This window comes from Sinohyriopsis cumingii, chromosome 9 (genome assembly GCF_028554795.1).
Source record: "Sinohyriopsis cumingii isolate HCF-2022 chromosome 9, ASM2855479v2, whole genome shotgun sequence".
NCBI lineage: Eukaryota > Metazoa > Mollusca > Bivalvia > Unionida > Unionidae > Sinohyriopsis > Sinohyriopsis cumingii.
In genome coordinates, this window is record NC_142969.1 from 98584021 (window position 1) to 98601027 (window position 17007).

The window sequence follows — 17007 nt, forward strand, 5'->3', positions numbered from 1 at the left end:
AAACAGGGTCACTAACATTTCACAGTGCATTCAGAATGGGGTCACTAACATTTCACAGTGAATTCAGAATTGGGTCACTAACATTTCACAGTGCATTCAAAATTGGATCACTAACATTTCATAGTGTATTCAAAACAGGGTCACTAACATATCACAGTGCATTCAGAATGGGGTAACTAACATTTCACAGTGCATTCAGAATGGGGTCGCAAACATTTCACAGTGCATTAAAAAACTGAGGTAACTAACATTTCACTGTGCATTCAGAATGGGGTTACTAACATTTCACAGTGCATTCAGAATTGGATCACTAACATTTCACTGTGCTTTCAGAATTGGGTCACTAACATTTCACAGTGCATTCATAATTGGGTCACCTACATTTCACTGTATAATCAGAATGGGGTCACTAACATTTCACAGTGCTTTCAGAATTGGGTCACCTACATTTCACTGTATATTCAGAATTGGATCACTAACATTTCACTGTGCATTCAGAATGGGGTCACTAACATTTCACTGCATTCAGAATGGGGTCACTAACATTTAAGTGTATTCAAAATTGGATCTCTAGGATTTCAGTGCATTCAGAATGGGGTCACTAACATTTCACAGTGTATTCAAAATTGGATCACTTCCATTTCACAGTGCATTCATAATTGGGTCACCTACATTTCACTATATTCAAAATTGGATCACTAAAATTTCACTGTGCATTCAGAATGGGGTCACTAACATTTCACAGTGCATTCAGAATTGGGTCACTAACATTTCACAGTGCATTCAAAATTGGATCACTAACATTTCATAGTGTATTCAAAACAGGGTCACTAACATATCACAGTGCATTCAGAATGGGGTAACTAACATTTCAAAGTGCATTCAGAATGGGGTCGCAAACATTTCACAGTGCATTAAAAAACTGAGGTAACTAACATTTAACTGCATTCAAAACGCGGTCACTAACATTTCACAGTGCATTCAAAATGGGGTCATTGTGACGTTTCACAGTGCATCCAGCTCATTTTCTCTAGCACTATTGGCTAAGGAGTCGATAACATGCTATGTATTCACATTGTACTATAGGCACCATCTTGTTGTAGGCATGGGTTTTTGTTTAGGTCATTTTCCCATAATTATTTCTAGAGTCAAATTCATATTAATATGTGTCGTGTGGAGTCGTACCTTTTCCTGTGAGAATTATGTCACTGACCTATATTTCAGTCCAGTGATTTTCTTCAACCATTGCACTTAACATATATTCTCAGGCTTTATTGGCAAAGTAGTCCTATAACTTGGCATGTTGTTTTGTGATGAGGACTACATTTATCAATGACAAGAAGTCAGTGTGACCTATATTTCATTGTCGGTGAATTAGTTAACCTTGGCATTCAGCTGTTTTTCTTGGTTAATATTTAAGGTCATTTTATTTTTTTGTTACAGATGCCATTGCTTACAGGGTTGCTTAATTCAATATTTATATGTGCTGGTTGATTGTAGATTGGTAGCCTGTTTAGTCTTCGTTTGCAGTCAGATCATGCTGAAAGTTTTATTAGTCTTATAACTTATTTGGTTTCAAACTATGCCTTCCTTGTTAAGAATAAACAATCCTTGTGACATATTACAGGGGCCTCATGTGTGTCTGATTTGGATTTTTAAAGTAGCTTTATCAATTTCAGTTGTATTGATACAATGTCTGCAATGTGACAGTTTAAAGTATTGTTTAGCACTGAGGCATCATGCCGCAGACATGTAGCATCATATCTCACCCAGTCACATTATCCTGACACCAGGTCGACCAGTCCTAACACTAACCTCTTAATGCTGAGCACCAAGCAAGGCATCTGTTAGTACCATTTTTATAGGACATTGATATCACTCGGCTGGGGTTAAAACCCATGACCTCTCAAATCCGAGGCGGACACACTAACTGGGTGGAGGACATGTATGGGCAACACTGTATTTACCTCCACATACAGGTGGGGGGCACAAAAACGAAAACTAGAGTAAGTACCTTTAGATGCAATTTTATTGCAGAGAAAACAGCAACATAAAAGACATCATTTTGACAACAGTGGACATACAAGGCATTGCGTTTTTACAATAGTGTAGGAAGCATGAGGCTAAGTTATTTTCACAAAGACCAGAATTTGAGGTAAGCAATAAATGATGAATGCATGAAAAATGTATGTAGTATGAATTAATAACTTAACCAATGTAATTTTATTTGTTTACCGACCTAAACTAGTTTTCTCACTTCATACTTTTTAGAGTTGATCCAAACTTAGTTTATATTACACACATGTTCTTTTGTCTTTGGAGCCAGGGACAGTTACTTGCAAGATATGTAAGCAGATGTATATACAGTGTAACTGCAAAACTTACAGGAAAATCCATCAACTTTCTATTTATCAAATGTACAATATTTGCTCCCATGATTTTCAACCACTTTTTACAAATAGATAACTTTCGCAGAATGTTCTGAATGGCCAGTAATGTTAGAGAGTTTACTGGTGGCTAGTAAGCCCTATACATCAAACTGCAACATAGTGCAGTTGTACCGATTTCTGTGACATTTGTACCAATTACTGTGACATTTGTACCAATTACTGTGACATTGTACCAATTACTGTGACATTTGTACCAATTACTGTTTACTGCAATGCTATAAATGTTGCATGTATTCAAATCTGAAGCACTATTAACACTTGTCCCAAGAGTTGTGAGCATCCAGTCTTTATAAATGTGTATCCTTCAATGAATATAGCATGGTACATAATGACTAACATTCTCTACACCAAGCATGAAATTTTGTGCTCAATTTCTCCAACATTCAAACAATATTTATTACAAGTACGAACACACAAAATTGGATTGTAAAGGTTACTCGACACACTTTTATCAAAATAATCGTATTTTGATTTCAAACCACACCATACCCAAACAGCAGAAGACATGACAAGTTTTAATTTTCTGTTGGCCTTTGACTGCACTTAAATGTGTTTTTATGGCAACCCAAGGAGCTGACATTTGGAACAGTGGAAATGTGCAATGGCTTATACTGTATCCTTTGGGGTGGTGCAGTTGTATGAACCTCCGGATTTTACATGAAACAAAAATGCCTGGATGGCTTGGTCTTTCTCTGCAACACTAACCTGCCCTCTCATTCAAGACTGCACAAACTTATATCTATATAAAAAAAATTTAAAAAATGAATTATACAGATTTTTTTCCTCAGCACAGTTTGATCATGAAAAACTAAAGGTTGGGTTGATTTGGCTTGTTGACTAATACTAAGGAAAAGGGAGGTAAGTTCTGTCTCCATGTACCTACTGAGCAGCTTACCCAGGTGAATATCAAACCTGTAACTCTTGGATTAAGAGTCTGGTGCTTTACCAACTGAGCTACTGTGGTTTCTGTGAAATAATGTCCCCAGACAATCAAATCTGTACAGTAAAATCACAGATTATACAAGTCAATTGTCTATACTGTTTGATCATATCCACAGATAAAAAATTATCTTCTATATAAATTTATCAGTTCTCCTGACAAGCAGTTGTCTGAACAAAAACTTGCCTCCAACAAAGTGCATATAACGTTTTATCGTAAATAAACTATTCCGCATATTTAGTAGGTGCATAGAAATTGTCAAAATTGCCTGGGTCAACCACCTACCGTAAGCTGTCAGTCAAGCATTTATTCAAGTCTAATGGACCCCAATCCACTCTCAAGCTGGAAAAAAATTTGTTGTGAAAGGACATCTTGTTGCTAAGCTTGACTGACTAGGAAGTGACCTAGTTAACTGGTGATTTACTGCCTTGACCAGTTTTACTATAAAATGTGTATAAATGTTATAAAAAATTGAGAATTTTTCAGAATGAATAAAAAAAATTACTATTGAATAGATTGCAAAATTTTCACAAGAAAATCAAATTGACATGCTGCAAACAGATATGGTCATCTTGGATTTGTTGACTGGTCAGTTGTCATTACCTTAACCCGGGTTATGCAAATTGGTAGGTATGGTAAGTTTGGATTTGGTGAATTGGTCAGTTTTACAGGACTGACCCTACTCTGCGTGCATTAATAGCTGTTGTCATCTGGGATTTGATAAATGGTCAAATTTACAGAAATGACCCTAGCCACTGGACATTAGTAGGTGCAGCTATGAAAAATCTAGTGATTGGTCAGTTGTACAGCAGTGACACTAATCTTTGGGACATTCATAGGTGTGGTCATCTTCGATTTGACAACAATGGTCAGTTGTACAGTAGTTACCCTAATCTGTGGACACAATGTACTGAGTTGGGACCAGTTGCCTGAGTTGATACAGCATGTGTTCTTTCACTTTATCTGAAACAAGTTCTTAAAGAACAAAGGGATCATCTTGCAGCAATCAGTGGCATTAACCATAGATGCAAAACAAGGAAAGAAGAGAATCATAGGAATTCATGCTTTTGACACATGAAACCCTGGATGGAAAACAAGGAAAGAAAAGAATCATAGGAATTCATGCTTTTGACACACAAAACCCGGGATGGAAAACAAGGAAAGAAAAGAATCATAGGAATTCATGCTCTTGACACATGAAACCCGGGATGGAAAACTAGGAAAGAAAAGAATCATAGGAATTCACGCTTTTGATATATATGAAACCCTGGATGGAAAACAAGAAACGAAAAGAATCATAGGAATTCATGCTTTTTTTCATCACTATATCCATATATAGAGAATTCATAGTTCTTCTGAAAGAAGAGCACTGGACTCCTAATCTTAGGGTTACATGTTTGATAATTGCCACTGTCTGCCTCTGTGTGTCCATTAGAAAGGCACCTGGCTTCAGTTTACCTTGGATGTAGCCGATTTCTTGCCATACACAGCATGATGATGTTTACCATTTATGATCTGCAGTGTTTTGTGTTTATAAATATCAGTGATAACATAATTCTATTATTTCAAGTTTAAAAAGCACATTAAAAATGTAAGTACATTGATTGTGGGATTCAATCCTGGTATTCCTATGTTGCTATGTTTACCACATGACCAAGCAAATGACAATAGGAATGTTGACATTTCTGGGTCATAATATGTTGTTCATGACGTCTGCTGGCTGTACTTTAAAATCTTAATAAATTATTTTTCCTGCATCAAATGAAACTATCTTTGTAACTTCTTTGTTCATATCTGTTTCGTGAAATCAAAAATCCATTTTCTCCAACAGATATGAATTACAAGAGATTGGTATTTCTATACAGGTAACCAAAAGAATAAATTTATCTAGATACGGCTGGACAATGCTACCTGTGTAACCTGCCTGGAAGATCATATAATGTGCAGATATGACAGAAACGACAATGTTTGATAGCTGAAATATACTGAATGACGACAGACTGATAGTAGGAAACAGACGAGTGCTAAAATTACCAACACCAGTATAATAGCAATGATGGCTTTTTTTTAAACCTAATTTAATTGGTGTTTAGTCAAACATGATGGCATTTTTTGCCTAATTGGTGTTTAGTCACACATGATGGCATTTTTTGCCTAATTTAATTGGTGTTTAGTCACATATGATAGTATTTTAACACTAAAATTACAAACACCATGCTGGCATTGTTTGCCTACTTCTCACAATATAGGCTTGATTCATATGGTGCCTATATTGGAGACTGGTTATATTTCTATATTGATTATAAAAAATGAAATTATCTGCTTGAATCTATGGATCAATTTAAGAAGCATACATTACCAGAGTTCACATGGTCTTTGACAGTTTGGGAAAAATCAGGTAGCATTTTTAAGGCCTTGAAAGTTTGGGAAAATCGAGCAGATTACCCTGAGGTCTTTAAAAAGTCTTTGAAAATTGAAACATTTGAATTTTCTTACCAGAAACACAAATAAAATTGTCCAAGGTTGTTAGAGTCGGATGTAGTCGAGTTTTCAGTTTCTTTCTTTTGATGACCCATTCAGTTTCATTTCATCATTAAACAATATTGTAGTATTTTGCATTCCTTGTTTTCTCATAGAACATAACTTATATACAAAATGTGAGAGAAAAGTCTTTTGAGTTTATCATTCAGAATTCTGTATGAACCCTGATTACACAGAATAGGCCTTGTTTGTGTATATTAGCGACGTGTTTTGTCCCTGCATTATCTATTGAAAATTTGCATGAAACTAACCACATGCTTGGCTTCAAGAATTTCAAGTGAGCCAACTTAAAAGGATCCAATGAATGACGTTTCTAACCTGAACAAATGTTGAAGTTGTCAGAACATTCTTAATATATTTTATCCAATAATTGACAATCAACCCAAATAAGTTTATGCTATATGCCGATTCTCTTCACAGCTGAAGACAGATAATTTCAATACATTTTTATAGTTATAAAAAATGTGTGTGTGTGTGTATATATATATATATATATATATATATAATTGTTCAATACATGTCTGTGGTAACACTACAATCTTAGGATGGTTATGAAATACACAGTTTTAAGAAGGACTACTACTCTGCATGATTTGTACATTTTAATTAAAAACAATGATAATAGGAAAATCTATCATCATCATACCTTAAGCAAATAAACATGCATTCTTCAATGCCATCAGTGATACAGACAATATACCAAAAATCATTCAAAAATTCATCCACAAGCTTTAAATAAACATTGACCTCAACCTTTCATTTTCTGACATGCCATCCCCCAAGGATGTCCTATACACATTTAAAGAAGCATGACAAACTAATAATGGGAATATGACAAGACACAAACTGACCTCGGTCAGCTTGAGCTTGTTAATAGAATTTCCAAGAGACATTCCATGTCCCCAGGATGTTATTAATTTCTCAAATTTTCAATATTTGTCTGATTACTATTGTAGTGTTACCTGAAAGTTGTTGACAGGTTCATGCTAGGTTAACAACAGATGTACTTACTATAACATACTATAATATAAATAGCTAAAATACTATGCATTAACTATAAATATACAATGGTGTTGTAAAAGCATCCGAGTCAAGTCAAACTTGTTTTTAATAAACGTGACTAATGAACACTACATAAAACAGTGTACTTTGGTATAAAAAAAAAAGAAAAACAACCAAGTAAAAATAAAAGCATAAAGCAATGAAATGACTGAGTAAATCAGTGTACTTGTAGTATTATACAAATTTATTACATAATGCTAACCTTTTCTTTGCATCATCATTGTTTGCTACAATGGCATAACACTCAGTAATGTTGTATAGTATTATCAACATGCAATACAATAATTCATAATATTATATAAACTGAATCTTAAATTCGTGTTGGTTTAATTTGAAAATGTATTAAACTAGCTGAATAAATATGACACTGCAGGAAGTTTGTGTCATAAAGTTTATATAATAATGAACACTTGTGCAAGATGATACCTGTAGTTAGACTTCCTACCCTCCCCCTTGTACATCAAGACTTCGTAAACCTGCTCCTTGCACATTGTAGATTAAGACTTCCTAAACTCCCTCATTGTAAATTAAGACTTAATAACCTACCTCACTGTACATTAAGACTTCCTAAAGCCCCCTCATGTGAGACTTCCTACCATGCTCATTGCACAGTGAGATTTACCAACCTCCCCAAATTATACAATCACACTTCTTGGCTATCCTCACAGTACATTAAGAGTCAAATAATTTTGTTACCTAGCATATTGTATGCAACTGTTCATACACTTTTTACAAATAATTAAAGGTAAAAGTGTTAAATAACCTTTCTGGTCTTATTTAGAGTACAAAAAGCTCACAAAAAATATGTAACTAGATTTTTGTTTTGCAAAATATGCATGCGCCATTTTTCCACTAAAATGTTAAGTCCCAATATTTATAATTTAAACACAAAAAAAATGTTACGATGGCATGATAATCTGTCAAAAATATTAAAACTACAAATCAAAAATTTCTTGGTCCAACTCGAATGATTTTTTGTTGTAAGATGCTTAAAAAGATTTTTCTTTTATAAATTAAATATTGTTGTTAAGTTACTGAGAATCAAATGAAGCTATTTGATAACAACAATAAAATTTCATACCTCCATGTTTAATATTTGCACACTTAAAATAGATTCAGGACAGATGGAGTAACAGATGCAATTATAGGTTATTACAAGGGGGAGAGATCCCAAATGATCATTGACCGTGTGTATGGATTTTTCTACATTATGCAGATTTTTTGTTACAGAAATTTAGATGGATGCACCCAGAATATGGACTGTTTTCAAATTTGAAGTTATATTTGTAAACTTCACATCATTTTTGTATGTACAGCTTACGTTTCTTTCAAATATTTTTAATCACAGAAATCACAAAATAGGTGCAAGTCAAAAGATGAATTACATAAAAATGGTGCAAAGCTATATCTACGGAGACCCTTGTACATTTTCTAAAACTGCATATTCTCATCCTTAAATCGTAAAAAAAAGTGTGGACTTCTTAAAAACTGTGTGGTCAGTGACCAAATATAGTGTACTATCTACCAATAACTGAATATTGCATTTATCACAAAGCTTGGCACAAACTACAGCAAAATACATGTATGCAAATTCTGACAACAAACAATACGTACCTTACATCAGTAATACAAATTGCTGACAATACACTGTATAGAATGCTCACAATTAGCAAACAGTAAAATAGGAATAATGATATTAATGGCAATCATCATTACTGATAATACAACAAGTAGGATTTTAATGAAAATATGTTAAAGAAAAAAAAATATGCGAATGGTGATGAAGCATTTTGTTCCTGAAGTGTTGTCCACCATAAAGATACAGCACTCATTAATATAATACAACATCCTTCTGTTATTACCTTCATTTTGTAGGTATTTTGCTAAACAATATATTGGATGGTATTCATTTTTAGCCGATAGCAGTTATGAAAAAAGTACATAGATTTGTTAATTGTATAGCAATAAACAATCTTACATCACATGATTTTTAACTATTTCCTTTAAAATCATTTGAAACTTTTACACTCTTTTCATGTATATACTTTATACAGAATACCTACAAAGAGGAGATAATCCTTTGCTGCAGAGAGAAGCAACATAGAATTCACAAACAAGTAATACATGTACATGATTTACCTGCAGGTAATAAACATGCAACCATTACTACATAAACATCCTACCATTACTTACATAAATATCTAACCATTACCAAACATAAACATCCAACCATTACCAGCATAAACCAAAACCTGACAATGTACAATGATCTGGCAGATCAGAATCTATGCTATACTTCTAATTTCCAGTGAACAGATGAGGTACTGATCTGCCAGCAGGTCTGGGTCTGTCCAGTGAACAGATGAGGCACTGATCTGCCAGCAGGTCTGGGTCTGTCCAGTGAAGAACTGAGGCAATGATCTGCTAGCAGGTCTGGGTCTGTCCAGTGAACAGATGAGGCACTGATCTGAAGTCTGGGTCTGTCCACTGAACAGATGAGGTACTGATCTGCCAGCAGATCTGGGTCTGTCCAGAGAAGAACTGAGGCACTGATCTGCCGACAGGTCTGGTTTGGTTTGGTTTGGTTTGGTGAAGTTTAATGCCATTTTTCAACACAATATTTGGTGGCCTGGAAAAAACCACTGACAGCTGCTGAAAACTCCATTGTAGCTAATGTGTCACAAATGTAGATAAAGCTGAGAACTGAATAAAGGAGAGTTTTCAATGAGTTTTACACACAGAAAAATGCATTTCTTGTCAGTATTACAGTAAAATAGCATAGTATTTGGTTATTTTTTTGTGACTGTACAGAGTTACACACAACAAAAACTTTAACATCCTGAACAGATCCGTGCTTCTGAAGGTTAAAAAAAACTGATTTACTTCACACTTGTCCATATTCATGCTGATTTCTCACTAACAGGAATTTCCATATTCTCTGAAATGCTGAAAATTTGATAAATGTTATGCATTTTATGAAAATAATTTCCCCCAAATTAAAAAGTAATTATTTTAAAATTGTATGTTTTTGCCTAAAGTTTAAGATGCTGCAGGGATATAACTAACTAGTACGGGTCTGACTATTTAATAAAACATCAGATCAGTTAAGAAGACAATTTTCCACTGGAGTTTTATGAATTCTGAGCTTTTTGATTTTAAAGGATTGATGTTTTATTCAAGACTCCAAGCTCTGATTTCAGGGACTCTAGAAACCCACAATTTTAGGAAATGTATTATTCTACAGTCTAAGCTCTGATTTTAGGTGGAGGGTTATTATTCTCTAACAACTCGAGAAGTTTAGAAGGGATGGTTATTTTATTCTAGGTGATTTTAGAATGGAGGGTTGTTTTAATCTAGGGACTTGAGAAGGAAGGTTGTTTTATTCCATGGACTCAATATGCTATGCTCTTAAAATGGAGGGGTCTTTTAATCTACAGATTCTAGAAGCTAAGTGACTTTAGTGACTAGAAAGATGATAATAAATATACATTATGCACACCTTACAAACAGAAGGAGGAAACATTACACTGCTTCCACATGTGGTGGTTAATGATATCAAAGAATGTTTCTAAAGTCAAACCAGTTTCTGAAATTCACCTCTAGAGATTTCAGACAAAAGGTGTTTATAAAAGCAGGTAGATGCTCAATACAGGTTTATTTGACAAATATTTGGAGTAAGTAACCCCTTTAAGGGTGTCTTTAAGACAGATGTTTGCTTTTTACAAGTTACTTTTAAGACACTTGCTTATGACTGGTGTTCTTAAAGGAAAGTAACTGCTTAATATATGTGAACTATAAGACAAGTTATTGCCTAATACAAATGACCTTTAAGACCACTGATGGCCTAATACAAATGACCTTTAAGACCACTGATGGCCTAATACAAATGACCTTTAAGGCAAGTGATTGCCAAATATAAATGACCTTTAAGGCAAATGATTGCTTAATACAAATGACCTTAAAGACAAGTGATTGCCTAATACAAATGACCTTAAAGACAAGTGACTGCCCAATACAAATGAGCTTTAAGACTGCCAAGAGTTGGATAAAGAATAATGTCTACCTGCTATGATGAACCTGGGGTGGGGCTCATCACTGTAAACAGGCATTCTTGACTGGGAAGGATTTCCAGTTTCCAACCAGCACCTAGGCAGAAATAAAGCAATATTTGCTCCTAAATTTGTGAATTCAACTTCTGAACTATTGGTTACTCAGATGCAAATGACTGTCCTCATCAGATTTACAATACATTGTACTGTGAAACCCGACTTGCAAGAAACCTCTCCATTAAATGTACCTGTTTATATAGGATGATTACTAATCTCTTAACATATTCACTCTCCCACTAAATCTCGATCTTAAAGGATACTTGTTGACAAATGACAATTTTGTAAGTATTGTTTTCTTAGTGTCTTATTTAGATAAAATTCCCTCTTAATCTACACTAGCTGGCTGTATGGAATCAGTTACCACACAGTCATGATCCATTTTTGAATCTGTGTGATACACTAATCCTTTTATCATATCCACTCCCCCTCCCAATAATCCTACGGTCATAATCTATTCCATCCAGCCATTGTTTGCATCAGCTAAAGAGACATGAATTCATAAATTTCAAACTGACATCTTGAAGATTTTTCTCTCTCACAAAATGAATGTTTTGGCAGTGACAGTCAACATTGCCATACCTGCCACGACAGTGGGGAAGGCCATCAACATTGCCATGACATCACCATGACAGTCAACATTGCCATACCTGCCGTGACAGTGGGAAAGACAGTCAACATAGCCATACATGGAAAGACAGTCGACATTTCCATACCTGCCATGACAGTGGGGAAGACAGTCAACATTGCCATGACATCACTGTGACAGTCAACATTGCCATACCTGCCATGACAGTGGGGAAAACAGTCAACACTGCCATACTTGCCATGACAGTGGGAAAGATACTTGAAATTGCCATGACATCACTAGGACAGTCAATATTGCCATATATGCCATGACAGTGGAAAAGATAGCTGACATTGCCATACTTGCCATGACAGTGGGAAAGATAGTCTACATTGCTATTACCGCTGACATCACCATGACAGTCAAAGTTACACGATTTCTTTAGTAGTGTTAAAACAGAATCATTGCTATTGAAATTGGCTCAGCCACACATCACATGCAAAACAAGTTCCATACCGTCTACAATAAATGAAACTTACCAAATGTGGAATTTTTTGTACAATGAATGAAACATACCTACCAATGGGATTTTAATAAAAAAAAGTTCTCTCCATTGATCAGGAACTCAACACTGAGTGTGTGTTTGGGGATTTTTAATGTAACATTAACAATTTTAGTCATATCCCTACAATGACTGCAGTGTGGCAGTTTATAATGGTGTCTAGCACTGGGGAATCATGCCACAGACATGTTGAATCATATCCCAATCAGTCCCAGTATCCTGACACCAGGCCTACCAGTCCTAACGATAACCTCTTAATGCTGAGTGCCAAACCAGGCAGCTTAGTATCATTTTTATATGTCTTTGGTATGACTTGGTTGGGGTTCAAACCCACACCCTATTGCATCTGAGTTGGACACCTCTAATTATTTAGTTAATTGGAGTGGTCTGAACTCTGTTGTGCTGATGAACAATCTGCAGAAGTATCTGAAGAAACGAGGGCTGGCGAAATGTACAGCTGGACAACAAACATTTACATTACTAACGCAAAACATTGCTTCATGTTAATCATTTAAACACATGTATAATTTGAGAAATTAGGACTGGTGGGGTGGACGGTAAAAGAGTCACTCCTGATACCTGGTGTAGAGAATAAAGTCAATCATCCAACTTTCTGACTTACTATTGTGATAGATGATATATCATTTTGCCCAATACCTGTAATAAGATGGAATTTTGGGTTAAAAATGAAATGTTTTACTAATAGATGGTATTTTGGGTTAAAAATGAAATGTTTTACTAATAGATGGAATTTTGGGTTAGAAATGAAATGTTTTACTAATAGATGGAATATTGGGTTAAAAATTAAATGTTTTTAACTAATAGATGGAATTTTGGGTTAAAAATGAAATGTTTTACTAAGAGATGGACTTTTGGGCTAAATATAAAATGTTTTACTAATAGATGGAATTTTGGGTTAGAAATGAAATGTTTTACTAATAGATGGACTTTTGGGTTAAAAATGAAATGTTTTACTAATAGATGGAATTTTGGGTTAGAAATGAAATGTTTTACTAATAGATGGACTTTTGGGTTAGAAATGAAATGTTTTACTAACAGACTGAAAGTTTAGTTAAGATGCTTTAAATCTTCCTAATTATATTTTTATCACCAAGAACATAAACACTCAGGTGTTCTATGTAACACGACTTGATGCACACTTACAAATGTCATAGAGTAACATCGTAAAATTATATACCAGACTGATATAACAGTAATAGCTAGTATCTGCAGAATATCCAAATTTGTGTTTATTTCGTGTACGATTTGTGTAAGCTGTTCAACAGCAGTATGAGGCTTATCATAACGTAATACAAATCTTTTCATATTTGTATGTATGCAAACAGAACAGACCAAGATCTGCCATTCTATAACACAGATTTAATGTAACAACCATTCTTTATGCATTAAATATTAAGTTCTCTGTAAACTCAAATGAACCCACATCAATAAAATCAACTGTCCCCCAGCAAATTTACGTGCTAGAAGAGTTAGCTCCCCTTGTCTAGAGGGTTCATTCCTATTCCAATATGGCTGCACTCCTTAAAAGACATGCATGATTTATTTTTAAGACTGATTTAACAAGCAAATTGAAATGGTAATGATAGACCAAACATACATAGTGTAAGTATCATAGTTATTAATTGGATCTGAGAAGCAGCAGCTTCCTTCCCACAAAGCTCACCACTTCCTTCCCTCTCCTTTGTTTGCATCTGTTCACAAACAAATCCTGCATACTATTTATCTAATGTATACGGCATATGTAATGCATGATTCTGTCTAATACTCAAAAGCAATACATACCATAAACAGATTTGTTTCACTGACATAAAATTTCAATGAATTTTTCCCCACAAAAAAACTGCTTTTATCTTTCACTGTTTACATTTTAGCAATTACAGATCTAGCGAGGTTATATATAAACGAATTTTTATGGGATTAATTTTTGTGATCTCAATATCAGACAGTTAAGTCATTAAATTTTGATGACATTAATTTTATGATCTCATTATTAGACATCCAAGTCAATAAATTTTGGTGGAATTAGTTTTGTGATCTCATTATCATACAGCTAAGTCATTAAATTTTGATGGGATTAATTTTTTATGATCTCATTATCAGACAGCCAAGTCATTAAATTTTGATGGAATTAATTCTGTGATCTCATTATCAGACCAGCTAAGGCATTAAAATTTGATGGGATTAATTTTATGATCTCATTATCAGACAGGTAAGTCATTAAAATTGCTCTACTTCTGACAACTTTATTTGGGCTACTTCTCAGTTATGTGACAGAGACAAACAAGTGTAAGTTTGTTACACCAAGATATTTTATTTTGGGCTATTTCTCGGTTATGTGACAGGCTAGTCTAACTTTGTTACCCCAAGATATTTCATTTTGATTCGTTGCCAGACTGTCTAGTTTAGTTCAAAACATAGTAAAGACAAAAGTGTCGTCATATTGCTTCCTAAAATAATGGATTATTAATTTAATATTCAATGTGTTCACATTTACAGAGGGAAAAGTGTACAGAAGTTTCATACATATTTTCTACTTCCCTAATGGAGTGTAATTAAACACAATATTTAACTCGACTTTGTATTCAGCAAGTGCAATCTGCAGCAGCTCTGTACGGGTGGGAATTTCTATTCAGGTTTTTAAACTTCTGAATGCTATTGCTGTTCATTGGCTTTTTGGACGACTGTTCTTTCATTTCACAGTCCTCTTCATACATATCGGACATTAGTCTGTCATCATAAAGCGATAAACGACCCCTTTTCATTGACAGTGGGGTTTTAACACGAGTCTTTATTTTTTCATTTGGATCCTCACAAATCTTTCTATTCATGTTAATGTCTTTTGCTGTGAGAGACTGCTGACTACTGTCCAGTGATGGCTGACTTTGACTAGTTCCCGAACTCTTCAGCTTCCCTCCAAGTACATTTGACAAGCTGTTGCCTGGCAACCTTTTAAACATAGCAAGGGAAGAGATACTACTACTAGCTTCACCTCGACCATTCATACGGTTATAATTATGTCCCCTTAGTGATAGTGTGCTTGGTCTACGGGCACGAGGACTATGACATCTGACACATTCCTCTTCAAGTTTTGAGTACGATGCTGATTTCTGGGGACTTAAATCAGAAGTGCTTTTTGAGTACGGTGCACCTCGTAACCGAAAAACTGAATGCTGTCCATGAGGTTCCACTAACCTAGCAACCCCAACTTCCACTGAGGGTTGTGGCTGGTGACGTTGTGCATGGTTTGCGTACCCAAGATTTGTCCCATAACCTCCACTCAAATGAGCTGGCTGAGTTATCACATTTGAACCCTTTAAGAGCCTCACCTCCATCTGAACAGAGGGTGGGGATTCAAACTGTGTATTTACAGCCCCACTAGGTATATTTCCACCTTCAAGCAATGCATCTGTAACACTGGAACTGTTTCTTGTCGCTGATTTTTTGCCTCCTCCCCATGCCAGTCGTCCAAGGAAGGCCAAAGGTCCAAACAGTCCAGTGTCCTTGGATTTTTTGGGCTTTTGTAACTTTGAGTTTCCTTGATTTCTGCTCAATGCTGCAGATGCAGTAGAATTAATAGGGTTGTTGGCCATTTTTGGTTGGAGGTTCACGGCAACTTGATTTTGAACAAAAGAAATTGGTGGGTTTCTGTGCTGGTTCAAAGCATCATTCTGTACAAGCGATGTCTGCATGTTATCTGATAAAGAGTCAAAATAATGTCCTGAAAATCTCTGTGATTGACAGGTCTGACCCATGACACGGCTGGAATCGGATTTATCCTTTCCATACACCAAGTTGTTTCCTAGAAAACAGAAAAAAGTTTGTTTCTTGGACTGTTTGCTATTTAATACCAAATCGATACATGAAAAGCCAAAGTCTGCAAACGGAGTAATGTTTCTTGCTATTTGGATGATTTTCATGGCATTGGTGCATTGGCATCTTTTATGTGAATGTGAAAGGTTTTCATTCTATATTGCTCACTTATTTACATAACAGCTTCATTGAGCAGTCCTAGGTAAACCGTATATAGAATTGTAACAACATAGCCCTATGTATACCTTATGTAGAATTGTAGTAACATAGCCCTATGTATACCTTATATAGAACTGTAATAACATAGCCCTATGTATACCTTATGTAGAATTGTATTAACATAGCCCTATGTTATACCTTATATAGAATTGTAATAACATAGCCTTATGTATACCATATGTAGAACTGTAGTAACATAGCCATATGTTATACCTTATATAGAATTGTAATAACATAGCCCTATGTATACCCTGTGTAGAATTGTATTAACATAGCCCTATGTTATACCTTATATAGAATTGTAATAACATAGCCTTATATATACCATATGTAGAATTGTAGTAACATAGCCCTATGTATACCTTATGTAGAATTGTAGTAATATAGCCCTATGTATACCTTATATAGAATTGTAAAAACATAGCCCTATGTATCCATTATGTAGAATTGTAGTAACACAGCCATATGTTATACCTTATATAGAATTGTAATAACATAGCCCTATGTATACCCTGTGTAGAATTGTATTAACATAGCCCTATGTTATACCTTATATAGAACTGTAATAACATAGCCTTATGTATACCATATGTAGAATTGTAGTAACATAGCCCTATGTATACCTTATGTAGAATTGTAGTAACATAGCCCTATGTATACCTAATAGAATTGTAATAACATAGCCCTATGTATACCTTATGTAGAATTGTAGTAACATACCCATATGT

At 34.8% G+C, this 17007-nt stretch overlaps 1 protein-coding gene across 1 annotated transcript in view; it reads right to left on the bottom strand.

The window, feature by feature from the left end:
* Positions 1 to 2011: 2011 nt before the first annotated feature.
* The window catches only part of LOC149792312 (uncharacterized), a 162779-nt gene continuing 147783 nt past the window's right edge, over positions 2012 to 17007 (bottom strand). Inside the window, exon 12 of the mRNA XM_089970887.1 lies at positions 2012 to 16049. Coding sequence (XP_089827013.1) covers positions 14833 to 16049 — 1217 coding nt within the window. The 3' untranslated portion in view covers positions 2012 to 14832. The remainder of the gene's footprint in view (positions 16050 to 17007) is intronic.